The sequence below is a fragment of the Dermacentor andersoni genome, chromosome 2 (assembly GCF_023375885.2).
Source record: "Dermacentor andersoni chromosome 2, qqDerAnde1_hic_scaffold, whole genome shotgun sequence".
NCBI classification, from domain to species: domain Eukaryota; kingdom Metazoa; phylum Arthropoda; class Arachnida; order Ixodida; family Ixodidae; genus Dermacentor; species Dermacentor andersoni.
Window position 1 is genome coordinate 200,136,441 of NC_092815.1, and position 21,082 is coordinate 200,157,522.

The 21,082-nt window shown below is 45.5% G+C and overlaps 1 protein-coding gene across 1 annotated transcript in view; it reads left to right on the plus strand.

Annotated features, from left to right (window-relative positions):
* LOC126540240 (lipase member J-like) overlaps positions 1-21,082 on the plus strand; it is a 59,742-nt gene that overhangs the window by 22,297 nt on the left and 16,363 nt on the right. The window contains exons 5-8 of the mRNA XM_055076277.2: positions 3,764-3,914; positions 5,330-5,425; positions 8,434-8,586; positions 10,548-10,619. Of these exons, the coding sequence (XP_054932252.1) occupies positions 3,764-3,914; positions 5,330-5,425; positions 8,434-8,586; positions 10,548-10,619 (472 nt within the window). The remainder of the gene's footprint in view (positions 1-3,763; positions 3,915-5,329; positions 5,426-8,433; positions 8,587-10,547; positions 10,620-21,082) is intronic.

Sequence of the window (21,082 nt, forward strand, 5' to 3'; positions counted from 1 at the left end):
GCGTCGTCGACAGATGGTCATCGTCATGCATTTGTTGTCGTGCTTTGGTCGTGATACCGTCATGGTCGTTCCCATCATCGTCATTCCGTATTCGTCATCTGATTCTTGTGATAGTGTCGTAGTCCCGCCATTTTCGTCATACATTCGTCGTTCACGCCATCATCGTCGTACAGCTGTCGTCCTTACATTGTCGCCAGGCCACCGTCGTCACGGAGTTGTCGCCCCGTCGCCATCATTTCAGAAATGTCATCCAATTGTCGCCATGCCGTCGTCGTCATGCCACCTTCGTCCTTACATGAACATAATTTCTCCTTCATCTCTTTATAATTGGGCTATCGTCAATCAATCGTGACATTGCCAGCGTCGTAATGACATTGTAGTTGTATCGTGGTTATTTATCGTTATCACTTTAGAATCATCGTCATGTCGTCGTCCTCATATTGCCTTCTCGTTCTATTGACGTCATTCTTTCTTCGTAATTCCATCGTTGTCACTGCATGCGCCATTGGCATAGTCTTCGTCCTACCGTCGTGAGATAACCTTGTCGAGCGATGGTTATAACAAAGCGGGACAAACATGGAGACGGTGTATGTCGCATATCGGCGAAGCACTTAAAATCTCAGGACGACTACTACAGATTCTAAATAACGTTGTCTTAGTCAGTACGGTGTGTCGCTACGTGGTCGCTAGACTGCGTGAATGGTAAGCGCATTGCCTTCGATAGTCATCTTAAGATGGGTCCTGCTGGAAGTATTTCGTCTTCGCGACAGTAAAAAAACTCTGGTCAACATTGTTCCTAGGTTATTAGAATCCCGAATTCGTAGAGGTGATCGCGCTCAGGCGCTGGGCGGACGACACGACGTTCGATGGACGTAGCGCTGCGAGTTTGACAGCGGGCCCGCCTGTCAGCAAGGGCACGCGCATTGGGGGGATTAGTAGTGGCGGTGAAAGGCAAACTTGAAGAGTTACTAGACATCACAGATTCGAATGAAAATGACGAAGTGTTGGAAAGATATTTGCATGGCAATTGCGCTAAAGGGAGTGGAAACTATTTGACTGGCGCGAGACTCGCTGCGAAAAATTCACAAGACTGTCTTCAGGTATGCAGGCAACCACAAGAGGAATCAATGAGAGGTGTTTCGGTGCAGCTGGTTACATTTTTCAAAAGCAGAAGACGTGCCTAGAGGCAGAGTCCTCTGTAATCTTTTGTTGCTGCACAAAAATATGTAGATTGTCGATAGCGATCACTGATGGGCCACTTTTCCCTACCTCTGCGTGTACGTGTAAATAGAAAAATAAAAAGAAATTTGTGACAAGCTCTTAGGGTACTTAAATAAAGTGGTCGCAAGCAAATTCTGGAACGTTCACAATTTTTGTTTAAGGTATAGTGCGACTAGCTACTGGTTTCCATTATTTTTCTTCATTATTCGTTCAAGCGAGTGGAATAGTATGCCGTACTTTATCGCAGAATTAGCCCAACTAACTAAATTTAGACTTTCAAATGTTCATTATCCTTAGATAAATGCTTGAAACTTATGCAAATGCAGCACACTTCTAGAACATTGGATGAGAGGGATGTGAAAAAGAAAACAGAACGCATAAAATATTATTGTGTGAGTGAATTTTTCTTTTGAATTATATTTTCACACGTTAAGTGGCCCAACCTTTGTGTTTGCTGCCTTGTATGTTTTTCAGGCACTAGGTGGGTTCCCTGCGAATCTACGTGAACAAACAAACGGATCATATTCCAATCTGATATAAAGAAACTGCGTTGCCTATCGTGTAAATGCACTGTACTGAAACAAAAGTATATAGAGTCAAAACCTGCACATATTGCAAAACAAGGATGCCTAAATTGTCGTCTGAAAAACTGACACCATTATAATGAAGCCAAATAAAGCAATACATATGGCACACTCCATGTGAATATATTGCAAATGAGCGTTAGCCTTGCGGATAACCCACTTCGGTTTAATGAAAAGAGCTTCTAGTGGCTGTGTATTACGGAATCCCTGAAAGTCAGTAGATCAGCGTACTTAAATTTACGTTCGCGCCAAATATATTGGTTCCATCGCGGTACATACCAATGATTATGCGATACTGAAAAGTGACATGAAAGGCGGTGTGTACGGGACCAGTCTTCAACAATGCCTTCGCTATGGCATATCGCCGGGCCTATCTGAAAATGTGGTGTGGCTGTTCATATCACACTATAAAGCATGAAGGTGGTGACCAAGAATGTACTTTTCTATATCTCCCTCTCTAAATGAAGCAGGTGTTGTGCCACTCCCGGTGGCTGTTGCCAGCATGATCCCTCCCTATTTTCCTAACTATCCATTGCATATGTGTGTTTTCATACCAAATATTCGAATCGTAATCTGTGCGTGTTCGGCTAGCAGTAAAATGAAATGAATTGTTTACTTCTCGCACACACAGTCAAAGTAGCCAGCAAGAGGGGACGCAAGGCAAAAACCTACTTTGACGGAGCTTGTTGTCCGTTGATCATACGGCAATATGTTCACAATAACCGACAGTTCGACTGAGCTTCGTGTAGTCTCAAGTTCTGATGAGTCGAACAGAACCTGGTCGGACACGGGCCAGGTTTAAAATCACCGGGCCGGGCTCGGGTGGGCCAACGCATGCTACTTTCAGGCTGGGGCTGGACCCGGGATTGAAAAACCGGCCCACGCAGAGTTCTAGCACTGGAGCTGCGTTAGTTTGGTTGGATATATTGCTCTGATGAGAGTAGGTAACTCATAATTGCGGACCAGTAAAAATTCGAATGAGAATTAATTGGGTACAATGCCTGGATTTCAGAGTTTGGGCAAATGGGACATGTTTTGAACATCGCTTCTGCCAAAAATCAAATGTTTTCATTTTGCTTCTTCAGTGAACGATGAGCGAAACTTGTTTTTCGTTTCTACTGAAATTTAGTAGGCTCGCGGCTTGACATAAAGAATTTCTCTTCGAGTTTGACTGCCTACCACTGGATATTTGGTGGCTTTTCAGTTATGTATATGTCTAGCTTCAGCTTTCGATGGATTGCACATTGGCGCCGAAACGTCGCTGTCAATATGACATAGAAACAGGCAGCCTATTTTAGTGGCGTTTTATTATTTTTATGTTATTGAGTGCGTAGAATATTTGCACTTTTTTCATTTCTCAGCCATGGGGTTTTTGAAGGATGAATTGTAATAGTGACAAGCGTACTTGTTGACCTGTTTACGGTGACCGCTTTTCACCGGCTAAGAAATTTCAAACGTTATCGCTCGGCGTAGGACAACTCTGCATGTGTTAGAACATTCTTGATTCTTGTTGTCTATCTTGATTCTGTTGAACATCTTGATTCTATCTGTTGTCTGTGTTGTGGTCGCATCTTCTGTAATCAAATTCTAGGCGTGACGCGTATAGTGTTGTACATTCTAGAACGTGAGCGTGCACCACTGATGACGCTGGAACCGTCCATTAGTCAAGCATAAAAACAAACGTGTTTGACCCGTCGATCAGATATCTACGACTGCCAACTGTGCTCGCCACTACTGTTGTGTTTTGAGTGTCACTTACTTTTTTGGGGCACAGGTTCGGCCAATAAAGATTGAGTTCTGCGACTAAGAGTTTTTCTACTTTGTTCTTCACCGTCACTACAACGTGACACTACGTTAGAAATCGTGCTTTTTGTAGGTAAAGAAAGCAACAGTAAATATTCGAAAACTTCGTTTTTATCACTGTAATTACGTCTGAACTAATAACACTGCATCTACAGATTTCACGAGCACGCCATCTTTGACGTCCCAGCTCAAGTCGACTACGTTCTCAAGGAAACTAAACACAAGGACCTGCTCTACATCGGCGTTTCTCAAGGCACCCTTATTTTTTTCACCATGTTATCGGAGAAGCCTTGGTACAACGACAGGGTGAGCTGACCAGAACGGCTAACATGCACAATCTATGAGCATACAGATGTCGTACTATATGAACGACACTGTGATGAAACACTCTGCATAAAAGAGAACAAAGACGAGCAGTTCCTTATAGCAGTCACGCTAGAAGGAATAAATTCGTTGTTGAATTGAAATCCTTCGTGAACTTCTTAGCGTCATTTCTATTATCACTTCAAGAGCAGGAGCTCTATATACGTCAGGTTTGAGGTTGTCATAGCCACAAGCTTTGCAATATTATGGTGGGTAACCTTTATGATAGGCTGCTGCAGTCGTGTACAATTCAATACCCAGAAGTGCTTGGATTTTTCCATACCAAGTAAGATTTACGAACCTGCTCAAAAATGGTTTCCAACCATTCAAAGGAAAAAACGACACCACCAATTAGCTCTCTTGTTTTAAGACATGCATGTATGGTTAAACCCTGATAAAGACTAAGCAAGCGGGGCAAATGATAAACTTTACATTGATTTTCAAAATCAGAGATACCGACATCTTCGGGCAAGTGATTTGACTGGAGAGAAATACCGTCACTCCGCATATGGAATTCAGGAGTGTAGATTTTTGGGCTGGTTAATTGCAGTCATAGCACTGGATTGATACGGACAAGAAAGACGACAGGACAGGCGCTAACTATCAAATGAATTTTATTTCAGAAAAGCATGGTACTTACACTGTTCAAATGAGTGAAAATCATCGCACGCGCAACCCAGCATACTCAGTTGATGCCACATACGGAACTATGTGAGAGCATGATGAGCCGCTGATATGTTTGTCCTTAATGATATGCAAAATACCGCAAGTCATATCCTTGCGTAGCGGGTGAACTTCCTATTACGTTGTCATCTCTGTCCCCTGTTTTATCTACAGACCCTTTTTCAGAAATAAATTGACCGTTTACCAAGAGCTGGAAATTTGTGTTGGACTACAGTGTCGACCCTGTGTTTCGAAATCCTTTTATTTTTGCATTTCGTTAGTTTGCTTCGAAATCTCGACACTGGCGTACAGCGTTCGGTGAGATTCGGACGAGTGCACTCGTGTTGAAACAGCAGTTCGCGCACACTACATGCATGCATTCGTAATGCGCGGAGCGACCTCCCGGGGCTGAAGGTGCATTTATTAATAAAGATGATGTATCTTTGGTACTGCCTTCATATCGGGGCAATACCGCAACGATATTAGAATTTTCTGTCTTAGCTGAAAAGTAATGAAAACGAGTGTTACCATCTTAGAAGAACGGGACATGGAGTAGCTGAGCTCTGGGAGAGAGAAAGATAGAGAAATAGAATGCAGGAAAGGCAGGGAGTTCAACCAGACACACCTCTGTTTTGCTACCCTGCAAGCTCAGTTCAGATTTTTTGCTGACCTGAGGACTTGATTTTGCTTTTCAGATTAAAGCCTTCGCTGGGTTGGCACCGTTTTTCAAGCTGGCACACCTTAAGGTACCGCCATTAGCTGTCTTCTCGCCCTATGCTGAAGCACCGCTGGTACGTACAATGTCCGCTAATTTGCTTTTCGTGATATGTTGGTTTGTGTTGAAACGATTCTGTCATACATCCACCATTAGTAGCACTGCTTCATATCACGTTCAAGGCGGAGTGTCTGTATACAACGGTCTGTATACAGCGGTCTGTATACAACGGGGCAGTTTCATCACAGATGAATGAGTGACTGTGTTGTTGCTTTGTCGAGCATGGGGCCGTAGATTTTACTCGTGCCTAGGTGAGATAAGTTCGGTGAGAAGCGGCACGAAGAAACACGGGTGCGTTGAGGTTTCCTCGGAGGCTAAGGAAGTGCGGATGGTCTAATTTATTATAAACCACCAGTATGACCTCTCTCGCAGCTGATGTCAACGCCAATCTAGCGTTATTGCACACCGAACAGCATACGTAATGTAGCAACCAATCGTTCAAAGATCATCCCAGTAAATTTTTTTAAGGAATGAGAACTGAATTTGATGTTGCTGAATCATGTTGGTGACACGAAAAATTTGTGTCTTGCGCAATCACGCGAAACGCGTAACGCATCAAGACAATGATGCATTTACTAAGTTTGTCGAATGTGACGTTAAGTGTGATCTCACACGTTTCTGAACCTATAGCTAAAAGAGTACAGCACTAAGCGGAAGATCAATGCTACAAATAATTCTTCATGCGGCATTCTCAGAAGCTGCTACAATATCGCCGATGCATTACGATAGCTGTTTTCTCCGGCTTTCTAAAATAGCACAGCTCAGGCTCCAAGTCCTAGTGACAGTCATTACAGTTTCATCGACGCCTTTACCATATCACGCTTTCCAGAACACGATATCGTGAGAGCCGTACATAAGTTTAAGCCTAAGCATTTTCTTGCCTATGATCGAATGGGAAGTTTTGTTATTAAAGGTTCTTCTGCTTTTTTCTGTCATTCCTTACCAAAATTTTAGTCTTGCTTTGTGTAGATGTGTCTTTTCTTCCAGTTAAATAAAGAACAATAGTTGGGCGCGTTGATACAAGTGGCAGTATCAGTGGCATCAGAAATATTCGTTCCATGTCCCCGTTGCCTCTTTTTGTTAAAGTTTTTGAAAAAAGCTATGTTTAAGCATCTGTCGTTTTTCTTTAAGCACAACATTAGCACTTTCGAACGTGATTTGGTTCATGAGAGGCCTATGGAAACCGACCTTGTTTCTTTTCTTCATGGTGGGCGACCCGCTGCTGTGAAACGGAGTCAGACAAAATGTACTTTGACCACTCAGAGGCATTTGGTGACGTTGCACATGGTCTTATAATCCGTAAACGTTTGACTTAGAGTGCTAATTCTAGCCTGTGCATGCTGATAAATGTCTACATCTTTCTGCGTTAAATTATGTCCACGTTAGTACTAAGCACTCTTTTCCTTTCCATTAATTTCGGGTGTTCCGCAAGGGTCTATTTTAGGCTCAAAATTTTTGGACTTTTCGCTAACAATCTCGAAGAATGTGTACGTCGTCTGACATTAACACCCTCGAATCAGTTCAAAAGAAAGCAATCCTCTTCATGCACCACCGTCTTGACCGGAACTTCCCACCCTGATCTCACCTTGTTGCACTAGGCCTATAAACTGCGCTCAAGCGGTGCCATATCGTGAGTGCCTTAAATTGCCGCCTAATCTCATTAACACCCCACGCTGCTCATTAATAAATAACTATCCGTTTCCTATAAATTGGAACCTACTATGAATAGCCACAAACTTAACCTTAAACCAATTTAACCGCCTACTAACATATTTGAGCACAGTTCAAATACAATCGTACAATTGAAAAATGGAACTTACTACTTAGTGAACCTAGGTCGTTGCCTTTAGAGGAATTTTTCGTTTAAGCTAGCTTGATTCATGCTGTGTTTATTATTACCTGTTTTAACTTTGATTTTGAAACAATCATGATTTTTAAGCTGTTGAAGGTGATGTGCGCAGAAAAATGTTTTGATGTTATATCCAAAGTACAAGTCCCGCTCTTGTGATAGTGCGTTTGGGCTGCAGTATGTATAAAAAAAATAAAAAGAGATAATTGAAAAAATAATTAATGCTATAACACGCGTTTTGATGTATACGATGCTTTGCGTTATATTATCGACATTTCAAACACTCACTTTTGCCCTTTGACTGAATTCTGTACATTTATTAGGTAAGCATAAGCGGTGGAGCTACACGGCGTGCTGCCTGTTGATAACGATGATAATAATAATCAATACGGCACGTACTCACTGGAAGCGCTTGTCCTTGGCCGCTGCCTAGACCGCGTTGTGTGCGAGCGCCCGTCTTCGTCTCGCTCGTCCTCCGGCGCTACGGCCGATAGTAGTGGCGCTGACATACGTTTTACATTTTTACGCTATCTTTTACCGTAGTCTGTTGTGGTTTCCTGGTTCGTTTTCTTCTTTTACGCTTTTTGCGTAATGATAATTGCATTATTGCTAAGGTTTAGAGATGTTTATGGGCAATTCCGTAAACATATGAATTGGATTGCACGGAGCAATGAAACGCTGAAATGAATCACGAAGACGAAGAAATAACGAAGAACATCTCTTGCGCCTTATTATTTGAAAATGAGATGTTTAATCGTCTAACAGTCACGCGCTAAGAGCGCTCGCGCCCCAAAACAGACGCCCTGAATGATTCATGCTGTGCAGGGTCGTAGACGACGGCGCACGTGAGAAGGAACATTCGCGTTCTAGTTGGCCTTCTGGCTCTTGAATTTCTTTTAGCTCGATATAGTGATGGCTTTTATACCTCGTTTGGTGATCTGCAGAAATGAGGCCCTCGAATAGCTGTTAACAAAAGCGATAAGTAATCCAAAAGAAGCCTCCAAGCACTCATGAAATTTTAAATAATATGTATTGTTTCCCTTAAGTCGTAGAACGTCACTATAGCTAGTTACAAGGCGAATTTTCTTAATGAAAGGTGCGCATTTCCTTTTTCACGGGGCAGTGAAAGTTTCCAATGGCTTCAACGTATCGTGGTTCCTTTCTGACCTTGACAGCGACTGGTCCACGCCGCGGGCGGCTACGAGCTGCTGCCGCAGGGAATGCCGATAGCGGGATTCGTGCGTCAGTTCTGCGGCTACGCCACGCGCGGCATGTGCTCTCTCTTGGCCGACAACTTCGCCAATTTCGGGAGTAGGTATGTTAACGAGGTACGTGCAACGCTGTCCGGTTAGTCACTTTACGTTAGTTCATGTCGAGTGTGCCAAATCACGAAGTAGGAAGCATCTCCGTCCCTAAATTTTCTTTCTCACTCAGTCCAGTATCATCGCTTGTACGATTACACTTAAATAAACATGGATTACAAGATACATCAGCCTTCGCGGTCATTACATTTTCTTTTTTCTGACATCTCGGACGACCTTTTCAATCATCTCTTGGAGCTTGATGTGTGCTACTGCTGTGCCGGTACGAGTAATTTCCGACTGCCTGTTTTTCCTTTCTCGACAGGCGGACTTTTGCAAATTTGGTTGAATTCTAAATTAAAAAAGTAGGGAGGATATATAATATAGCGACCTCCACTACACCCTGTGACGTCAGAATTGACATCGACTGTGCTTTTTCAAATACTGTGCTGCAGCGCGAGGCCTAACATATGGTGATCCGAAATATGAGGGAACATGACAGGACGATTTCTGAGCCACCAACGCAGAAGGCTTTACCGCAAACAGGAGAGAAAAATCACGCACGACGCGAAGCAAAGTCATAAAGAATTTATTTCAGCAGTGAAACTCGGAATGTACATGCGGCAACATCGCGTGGCAACATTCACTGCTGCCGCCTCACTCCATCCTACGCCTGCAAATTTCCAAACGACATGACATCATCGCATCCCCTGCCGCTCTCTGCTGTGTTTTTTTCACCTTAGCACACATTCTGTCACTCTGACAGAGCACAGGTTATAAGCCCTGAGGATTACACGGGCTGCCAAGCTACATTCCTTCTTTTTAATCTCGAGAGTATTAGCTTCTCCAGCTGTCTCTATGATTATCTTCTTTCTCCAATTCTTAGTTATTCTCCAAGTCTCTGCCACATACGTAAGTACCAGTCGAATACAATGTTTACACACTTTTCGAGGATAGCTGTAAGCTGCCGCTCAACACTTGTGCGACCTTGGTACGTTCGCTGCAGCCTATGTTATTCTGAAAATTTGCTTCCTGTGTTCTGGGTCGCTATTTACAAATTGGTCTCGGTAAACGTACGTTTGCACAGCATCTAGAGGCTGACTATCAATGTAAAACTTGTGCTGTCTTGCCTAACGTACGCCTTCAACGTATTATTCCTCAAACCTACTCTTAAAGTTTGTTGGCTGAAGTCCTTAATCATTTGTTGCAATACATTTTTATGGATTTTTACAATGCCTTACGGCAGCTCACATAAATATAAAGTATTATCTCCAGCATTGCCAAATTAAATAATATTGCAATGTTGCTGAGATGTTCCTCGTTGATCCTCGCACCTAATTACTGCCTTTCTAACGAAGCATTAAAATACTGTGCCTCTTTGTGAAATACACTTCTTTATGTCTATTTTCCCGCTTTTATCTAAAGAATCGTGCTAATCGTGGAATCTGTCATATTCAAAGACATAATTGTAAGACTTAATACAAAGCAAAAGCAACACGGACAACAGAAAAAAAGAAAAACATGGCAGCACCCCTTTTGTCCATGCTGCTCTTCGGCTGTAGCAAAATGTACGGTGAATCTTAAGCAACTCGACCACTTTGACATGGTATTATTGTATGCTTGCTGTACTCCTTGACAACGCAATGCCCACATGACTGCAGGCATCTGTATATAAGTGCATGCGTTTTCGTACGATGTGTAGTTCATGCAGAGTTGTTATATTCCGCAAAGTTCTCAACTACCTAATGGACTACAAGGACGGGATTCATTGATGAATATCGGTTTCTCAAGCCAAGGTTTCCTCTGAATCGATCGATGTCAAGTGTAGTCCTGATTACATTCGAATACATCAGAGAGTGCTTCGTACTGCACCAGAAGCAAGCTAATGAGCCACTAAATCGTGAACGCCCTGTCTCTTACCTTACAGATTAACATCAAAGCTCTTCTAAGTGCAAATAAATTTTTCATGGTGATTGTTTTTTCAACAGTCCAGGATTCCAGTTTACCTGTGCCACATGCCGGCCGGGACATCTATGAAGAATATTATTCACTACGACCAGGTAAGATACTTGAGTTAAAACTTTTTAAAACAATATTGTTACAAATACTCTCCTTTGGCTTAGTGTAATTCGCAAAATTAAGTATGGCTTCTCGCGATGGTACTCTGGGAGCACCTAAAATTTCAGTGTTTTTGATATTCATGTCTGATTTGGCTATCTACGAGGATGAGTAAAACATCGCACAAGCTCCGCAGCCCTGAGCCATTAAGTGTACTAAGTAGATTCAATTTCATGCACTAATTCGCATCCCCTACCAACCCCAGTTATACGAGCGAACTAATGCCTACAAAACTAGAGCTTGGTTATGTGTGGACTGCGGTACTGTCTGTAATAATGCCTCGAAAGCAAAATTATTCGTTTAGAGCCGAATCTAGGCTGGCATAAATACATGTGTCCCGAATGTCAAGAAGGGCACACTAGTGAAGTTGTCGAGATATGTGTTATGGTGCAGCGCTAACATTTTGTTGAAGAACTTTTTTGGTCGCATGAATGGCAAACTCTTTGACGCCGACGATAAATCAAGGCAAAGAAGCTACTCTGAGGAAGAGGGCAGCACTGTGAATTTTCAATATAAGCCCTGTCATCATTTACCCGAAATTCGTTCTGAATCCTAAGGTTCAACCATTTCATTTTTTATGGACGGGCTTTTTAATAATGCAGCGCGTAAATAGTTTTGCATAAAGCAATCTTGGAACACCCTTTGTTCTCTGTGGGCCATCTGCTCAACTATGCCTAAAAAAAACAATAACTACGCGCTGGTTAACGTTGCCCATAAGGGCGCGATCCCTTCATTCAACCCGTATCCCCGAGCACGCCGCCGGCCTCTTCTCCGTCACGTCACTCGCTGAGCGCTGAGGCTTTCTCTTGTCTGTGTAGTGTTGGCTAGGGTGCCTCGATGTCCTCCTCGCCCACCGCTCCATACAGAGTGGAGAGAACCGCGGCGTCGACTACGGCGTTGGCCACGCGAATCGCGGGCGCCATATTAGACGCATTTGGCGGATGCGGTAGGGACGCGTTCCCGGCGCTCGTGCGTCTTGAAAGCGATCTGGAACGCTTCTCGACGTTCACATGGAGCGGATGCGTCTCTCTAGAGCTCTGCAAAAGTTCCATCTTATCCTAGTTGATGTGGTGCAAGACCTTCCATTTTTGGTAAGGACATTCGAAACGCTGATCGACACCCGCTGAGCAGGACATCCGACCATTCGTAAGTATCGAAATTGTTTTATTCACCACTGTCTGCGCGCCTACCTTAAGCCTCGTCGGTGGCAGCGCGCGACGCCAAGGCGGCGATGCCAGCTAGAATTGAAGGAGAAGAGCTCACGGCGGAGGAGATGGTCCGCTGGCGCAAACAACACATATCCCGCGCCAAGCCCTCCTCCGCAGTCGCACTATCGTCGCAGCCAAGACGACCTGGGAGGATGGTGTGGCCCAGGCAGCTACTGCCGCCGGAGGATTCCCGCACCGCCGTCGTACGCATACGCGGGGGCGTAGACTGCTCAAAATACCACCCGATCTACGTCTGATGAAAGAGGCTGCCCGACTTGTCGAAGACATCGGCAGCGCCCGGGTAAATACCCTAAATAACACTTTATTGATCACCTCTACCAGTATGGACGGCATTGATGCCTACCTTCGTGTCAAAAGCCGCACCATCGCTGGAAAGACCCACGGAGTGGTGGTGCGCCCTACCTCTCCGTAAGACTCCTCTAAAAGCATTTCCCCCTTACCCGTCGACATTCAGGAAGTCGAAATCTTGCCTCATCTTCGGCAAGCTAACCCGGAACCACCAGTGATCCACGCCCACCGAATGGGGGAGAGCGAAACAATATTAGTTACTTTCCTCGGGTAGAAGGTGTCGTTCTACGTCAACAAAGCCCACTGCTGGCTCCGCTGCACCCCTTTTCGACAGAAGGTGGAAGCCTGTGTCAAGTTCAAGCAAATCAGACACCGACCGGATGTGTGCCCGGTTGTGTGCGTTCCAACTTGTGAGAAGTGCGGCGAGGTTAGCCCCGACGCGAACCATATCTGCAACCCTAAATAGGTGGTATGTGCGGGAGACCACGTCACGGGCTCGGCGCAGTGGCCACAGCGCTACAAGCCCAAGAGGCCCCCTCCTCCTCCGAAGAAAAATACATCTGAAAGCAAGCGATCAGGCAAGGAGCCGCCGCCCCCCCTGAAAGAAAAAAAAAACATTGGCCGGCGCTATCGACACCACTGACCTGGCCATCAGGAGCACCGCATAGGCAGGTGAGCTGGGCTGGGGTAGCTTTTCGCGGCTCCTCACTTCCCAACTCCCCTCCCAACCTGGCAAACACCAATCAGTCTTTCTCCCTAGCTCAAGAAAACGCAATGTTAAGAGTCAACGTATTCAAGATCGAAGCTCAAATCAAATCGCTTAACTTGCCTACCTGTAGGACGTCCAATACACCAGAGGACATAGAAATCTCGAACAACATGCAGACGAGTGCGGTGGTGGCGCCTCCCACTCGAAATACGGGAGGACCTCCGCCCGCCAAGTCCGGGAGCCCCTATGAGTCCGAAATACTCTTAGACGCCCACGCCTACACGGATCTGAACGACAGAATCACAGCCCTTGAAAACAAAAATGATCAGAGATTTCCTGCCCGAGATGCGCGCATTACACACTTCGAGACTCGCACGATCAATATTGAAAGCAAAATTGACGAACTCAAAAACATGATTGTTACGATCATCCCCCTTATTCGAACACAGAATAATGTCCAAAACAAATAAAAATAAAGATTTAGTTATCTGGCAGTGAAACTGCCGGCGGTAAAAAAAGAAAAACGCTAATTTCCCGCACTATGTAGCCAATCGCCCGACACCACCGGCGGTAATAACATTACAAGAAGTGCACTGTGCAGTAAAACTGTGATGATATGATACCAGTTGTAACGCTCCGTTGCAGAGTCTTACACGGCATTTCTTACACAACGACACCTACAGTAACACACACCAAATTTGCTGAGGTTGACATAGAACAAGACTTTATTAACATTCTTCCACAATCACACAATATTCCTACCATATCAATTCTTAATATTTACAGCAAACCGAAGGAAATGACATACAAACCGGAAACTCTCTTTCTTTCCGCCCACAAAGAAGCTCACCGCCACCCGTTAATTATTGTGGGTGATTTCAATGCACCGCATCAAGCTTAGGGGCACACAACCAGCTCTCCCATGTGTAGGGAACTATGGGAACTCATTCAAGACTCGCACCTTACTGTACATAATAACATAGATACACCGACGAGACTCGGTAATAGTGTCGCCATAGATACCACACCTGACCTTACGCTCTTCCGTCGCGGCAAAAATGTAGATTGGCTCCGATTAGATGAGAATCTGGGTAGCGATCGTTATATTATTCAACCTTCCTTTAGTTTCTAACACAAACCATTTCGTAACATTCCACGCACTATCACAGACTGGACTAAATTCCGAGAATACAGGGGAGGGCACATGTCAGGCGACATTTTTGACATAGAACAATGGGTGGAACAGTTAAAGAATGGTGCACTCAGATATACCACTACGCTACCCGAGGAGGCGCACATGCAGGAACTTGACGCGAAACTCCTCCACATGTGGACGGCTAACAGCTCGCTCTCACGAAGGTAGGGATGACAACGCTATAATATGAAGCTGAGACGCCGGATAGCGAAGCTGGACCTGGAAATCTAGGACTATGCCGAGCGACTGGCTAAACAGCAATGAGGACAAAAGTGTAAAAGCCTAACTGGGCGACTGAGCAATAAGCGAACGTGACATCCAATTAAGGCACCTTCTTGATCCGACTGAATCTAAAACTGTGTATGATCACCAGATCAATAAATTATTGCACGAACGAAAAGATAATCTTGCAAGCTTTTTCCAAGAGCTACGCGATAAGCACCTCCCCTTAAAGACAAAATCTCCCCACGTAAATTACCTAGGATCTAGCAACCCGGAACTGGACGCCCCGATTACGGAGGCTGCGGTTGCACACGCTATAGCTAACCTCAAAGCAACGTCGACATCAGGCTAAGTCTGGACAGCTGGGCTAGTTGGTTGTGATTAGCTTTATGAAACATCGTTCCAGCACACAATTGAACATGGACGAAAAGAGAAAGACTACACGAACGCCGGCGTTCGTGTTGTCTTTCTCTTTTCGTCCATGTTCAATTGTGCGCTGGAACGATGTTTCATAATGCTAGTCGACATCAGGGCCTGATGAGGTATCTAATAATATGGTCCGTAATGTCGACAGGCCAAGCGGTTTCTGCACTCACAAAATACTCCAACGAATGCTTGCAGCTAGGGCAGACTCATTGACCCCGATAACTTACGCCCCATCTCCCTTATGTCATGCCTTGACAAATTCATAAAACGTTATTCTCAACCAACCAACGGCATACGTGGAAGAGGCAGGGATCTTTCCAAAGGAAATGATTGACTTTCTTAAGTATTTATCTACCCAGGATGTCATGCTCCTACTTCGGAAGGATATAATTAAACAGAGTTCAGGTCTCGACACCAAAGCTGTGCTCGGACTTGACTTTGGTGAGGCCTTATTGAGGCACCTTAATAGACTAGGCATTGGAGAGGGTACTTTGATATACATCTCCAACTTTTTCAAAGATAGAAAGGCCACCATTCACATGGGCACAGAGCACTCTTCGCAATTCAACCTGGGCAGCTTTGGAACACCCCAAGGGTCGGTGTATCCCCCTTTCTCTTTAACGTCGCGATGCTAAACATCGCGCGCGAACCTCAGGCCATTTCAAGGAACTCCTTTACCCTATATGCGGACGACATCACCATATGGACCAGGGGCGGCGGTTGGGACGCAGAGCTGCAGGAACTCCTGCAGACAGACCGAGTCAACGAATGCGCACAGCAGCTCAACCTGACGTGCGCTTCAACCAAATCGGAGCTCCTTCTTGTCCCCGTACAAGAACGAGCCGAAATACATATCACTCTAATTAATATCATTCCTATTCTCTCCCATTCCTATACCATTCCTATATCAGTCCCATTTTTATCGTTCATAACATTCGGATCTTAGGTCTCACCATACAGAAAAATAGGCAAAACACAACTATAATTCATAGGCTCAGACAATACTTTGATCAGACAATTAGGCTAATTGGCAGAGTATCACACAAGACGGGGCTTGCGAGGACAAGGACTTCTCGAACTTGTTCAAGCCTGACATTACATCTCTCACATTACATATAGGGTGCCCTACCTCACTCTCACTAAACGGGGGGAGGAGGAGATCAATACACTTAATCGCAAGGTTGATAAATTCGCCCTCGTTACACCCATGACAACATCCCCGGAACGATTTCTTGCCACCGGAGCACATAACACAGTCTCAGAGTTAATTGAAGCCCACCTCAACGCACAGTGCTGCCGACTCGCAAGATCCACTGCCGGAAGATGCATACTTGGCTGGCTTGACATTAAGCCTCCCTTACAGCTTAGAAGCAAAGTTACTCTGCGGCGTGAGCTGCGAGCAAAATGCTATGTACCACCGCTTTCCCGGAACATGCACCCACAGTATAACCATATGCGGAGAGTGGCTCGGGTGCGAGCGCTGCACCGTCACTACGGCAAATTACTGGGCACACTATACGTATACGTCGCGGAATACCCCTCATTCGCTCTTGGCAGTAAGTTCGCTCTTACGGCAGTAACTCCACAAGGCCAGCTCGTGGCTGCGGCCTCTATATGCACCCCCGTCTCAGAGCAGGCAGAAGAGACAGCCATACTGCTGGCTCTCACTATTCCCTCAGCCACCACTATCATCAGTGATTCTAAATCAGTCGTGTACAACTATGGAGCTGGGTTTATAGGCCTACTGGCTGGAATCATGGCGCGCGAATCCGCAGTTCAGTCTGAAGTCGCACTCGTTTGGGTTCCTGCGCACGAGGGCCGGCCAGGCAATGAAACCGTTTAAGCCTGTGCCCGAGGTTTCACGATCCGGACACGAACAACACAAGGGCAGGTTGAGGCAGGCGCCTCACGTGGCAGGCTCATTAATACCACGACATCGCTAACACTACAAGTCATCTCGACGCACTTTACCCCCTCTCATTCGTGCCCCCTCGAGGGAGTTGCAAATCCTATGGAGACAACGGCAGACGCACAACACCATCGCTACTCTGTCACTCCCGAATAAACTATACCCCGACCGATTTCTCGATCCCGGCTGTTGTAGTCGCGTATCGCTCTTATGCTAACTATAGACCTTTTCATCGGGCGAGGAGGATAGGGTGCGCGGCGAGCCTTTCCTCCTCTCTGGCTTGGGCGACCCGGCGCGGCGCTGCGTGAAAGTATTGCTGTCACGGGCTGCGGAATGATTTCGAGATGTTTTAACGCGACAGCGTTAAGGAACTCGTGTCGCAGAAAAGCCGGTGTCGTTGGTGTCGGCGTCGGCGGCGTTGGCCGCGAGCGAAAATATCCCGGCAGGCAATTCATAAATAAAAATAACTAGCAAGTTGGGCTGCGTGGGAATCGAACCAGGGTCTCCGGAGTGTGAGGCGGAGACGCTACCACTCAGCCATGAGTTCGACCGCTCAAAGTTGGACAAAAACGCCTCTAGTGAATGCGGTGTTGCCTTAGAAACATGCCGCAGAAAGCTATACTGCTGTGTATATCGGTAATTATGAGCATGTAAGTTACAGAAGTCGCAGTTAAACGCGTAGCGAAGTACGTTTCCGCTATATTTCTTCTGCGCTTTCCGCACACGCAGAGCCATCTTGCGGCAAACACAGAAGACCCCCTCCTCGCAGTGTACGGTGCTGCCCCGACAGGTGGCGCGCCACGCGCGCATTGGGGCTGCGCGGGGACCGGTGCGAGGCGCGTCGCCGCCCCGACTCCCTCTCCCCTGACTACGCTTCTCCGTGCTCCCCCACGGGTTGCAGAACCAAGCGTCTTTCCTTTCTTTAGATCAATATCTATCTATCTCTCTGCCTGTGCCGATCACGACGTTTGGCTGGCGTAGATCGTTTCCCCCTCCGAGACACCGAGTTCTTTGGTTCCATCCGCTTGCTCAGGCACACGTTTCGTTGCCCCGCCGAACGCTGCGTTGCTCGACGCACACCGCGTGATTGGTGAGTGCAAAATCCGATGCGGGGCGCCTCGTAAGTGATCGCTGCGCCGTAGCGCATTGTCTTACACCCCTTGGCGGGTAGACGGGAACGCGGTCGCGTTCCACTCTTGAAGGCGAAGCTTAAGCGTCCTCCAATTTTTTAGATCGTACTCTGTGACATTTACGCAATGTCCGTTCATATAAGGTCGTCAGGGAAGCCTTTCGGTGCATGGTAACTACAGTAGGCAGAAATATGTCTTGAGGGCGCAAAAATGTGACGCGCATGATCAGCCACTGTGTACGCGCATTATCAGTCGCGGTGTGTGTATATCTTGTGAACTATTTTGCTTATATCGGTTTTCATCCAACAAAGAAAACCGGTGTCCCTGTATTACCAGCATTAAATGGTAAATCAGCTCAGTGTCTGATCGCTGGGGGAGTAAAACAGAAAAACAAGAGAGCGCATGCTCGTACATCTAAGCAGCGGGCGCCATCAAATATTTGTGATACACCGGCATCGTTCTCACGCATTTCAAGTCTAGTAGGCTTGAAATTACTATATGTCTACTCTAGCCTTCCTGCATGAGGCCGATGGCGCTGCTCCACACAGCGATCACTGCGGTTGGTGAACCAGCACGATACATATATAAGCTGTGTGCTTCGGCATTGCCTTTCTGGCCTGTATACAGCCATAATATATTCGAGGGATCGCATAAAAAGAATGCGATGGCTATTTTTGAAGACAAAATTTCCGTAATAATCATCCTCTTTCTCGAAAAAGCAAGAGAAAACGTACTAACGCCGCAATACGACCTCGCTTAGTCATGCCGCAGAACGTTTCTAGACATATAACCGCTGATGCCGTATGCTTGGACGATGCGCTATATAAAACAAAGATATCTGGAGTCCAGCACATACCACTGCTTAGGACGCTCGCGCAGTTCGTAAATGGTCGCTTTGCTGGACAAGCTTAATTCAGACTGTAAGGTATGCTGCTATTACTAGCCAAAACTATTTTATTCATGGATGGAAACCTCATTCATCGAACCAAGTAGTCACACAATGTAGCCTGCAGCGAACAGTTTGAACGCTTGTCAAAGTATAACAGCACAGCTCCTATCGTAACAGAACGTACCCACGCTGTTACGATTGTCGCGTATGTTTCATTCCTCCTCAACCGCAGCTTAGAACTAGAGGATAATCCTACAATAAGGTCACATTAGTGAATGGAACATTCAGAAATACACAATTGATCTCCGAGGCTGACTGTAGGCTCAAATGTATATGCGCGCACACATCGCGCCGCATGCTCCGTCCGCCTCAATGCCAGCAGAAAGTCCAGCCATACCGACTTAAGCCACTTCAGTACGTCTCAGAGAACCGTTTATCGCGTACAAGACGCATGTCATGCTAAATAGATCTCGCGAGCGCGAAAAAAAAAAAAAAACACCAGAAACTATCGCCGAACGTATACCTGCCATGCAAAACGGAGCGTTCGCCCAAGCCAGCATGCCGACTGCCCACAGATGGCGCCACTGCGCAGCAATATGGTGGCGCCCATGAAAAAACGGTGTATAACCAGGAACTTCTAAAATGCCCCGACCACCCCCCGCCTTAAGAGTGTGGAGCTGTGGGGGCTGCCCTAGGCAGCTCCGAGCCTGCGACGTTATTCATTCATTTATTGAGAGCGACCTGCGACGTGGACAATGTGAGCGCCCGCGCGGGCCTCATCTTCAAAGCGATCTGCGATGTTTGCAGAGTGCGCGTAGGGCCGGTAACTTCGCATGCACTGTGCTTTCGATGTTTCGTTCGCGTTGAAGTGAGAGATGCATGAAGGTCAATTGGCTTGCAGCTGCCGCGATTCCTCACTTCAGAATTTTGACAGCAAGTTTCCGTACTCATCGAGCGAGATGCGTTCGTGTTTACCTGTGCGCGCGTGACACCGTGCTGGTTAATTTAGTTAAAACACGTTGACGGGTTAGTTGGTTTCAATCCATGATAGAATGTGTAAGCGCGACTGAACAAGGACGTAGAAAGAAGCAGACACACAAAGACAGCGCTGTCTCTGTGAGTCTGTTTCTGCTTACGTCCTCGTTGAGTCATGCTTACCTGTTCTATCATTGTTAATTTAGTTAGTAAGCGAACGTTTACAAGTTTATACGGCTGATAAGACTACTATCTTTACTTCCTACAGTTATCGACTAATTTGCTTTCGAAATCGGTGCTTCTTCGCCTTTCAGGTGGAACTGCGATTTTTTTTTCACTCAGCAGTACTCTTCCGGCTTAAGAGGAAGCTTTAGCTCGGGTTCAATTCCGCCGCAGCCTACTCAAATACATGTAAAACGCCAAAACGTTTTTCTGAGATAACCCCTGGACCAATTTTCATGAAATATGTTGCATTTGACAGAGAAAGTCAAATTCTAGTGACTGTTGGAAGCAGAATTCCTATTTAGGGCCTTAATTAAAAAAAAAGATTTTCAAAAATTCGAAAGTGTGAAAAAAAAAAGAAGCATGAAGTTTACAACTTAATAGCTCTGCATCAAGAATAGATACCGCTGTTCTGTAAACGGCATTCACTAGATAATTCAAAGAGGACAAGTTCAATATGTCAGCTTTTATGTGAATTTGTTACGTTGTTTACAAGGGTTCTGCAAAAGCTGTAGTTCCATATTACTGAATTCTTTTAGATTCATGTGTAAGACATCAATTTTGTCCGCTTCAGTTGTACTATCGTATGTAATTCACAGAATTGTGGTATCGTTTTACTTTGCTGAGTTAGAGTTGTAAACTTGATAGTTTCGTTTTCTGAAAATTTCTGACTTTAGGAAATTTTTAATAAAATAATTGACAACCTCAATTAAAAATTCCAAACCAACAATCACTAGATTTAAAGTTTTTCTTTCAAATGCAACAAGCCTCGCCACATTTCGTGCAGTGGTTGCCGAGAAAAACAAATTCTCCTTTTACGTTTATTTAGATAGGAGCACCCGAGCTTAAGCTTGCTAAGTTCGTTCACAAAAGGGATTTTATATTTTGAATGCTTTAACGTGGCCTGCTACGACAATTGTATTAAGTAAAAATTAAGGTTATCAAGCAACATGTTGCTATTGCTATCAAGCAACATGTTGCTATTGATATCAAACAACGTTGCTATTGCTAGTTTTTCTCATTGCTCCCCCTTACTCAGTGCCCCCCTCCCCCCTGGGTCCCGTAAGGTATATAGAATAAGTAATAGAGAGAGAGATAAAGTTTTATTTGTGTTTTGTCTGGGCATCTTGCTCGTAATTTTCGCAACCTTTAGTTCAGGGCCCCTTTTGCTCGCTGAATTTCCCGCGCTCGCTGAACCAGGCGTGCCCCAG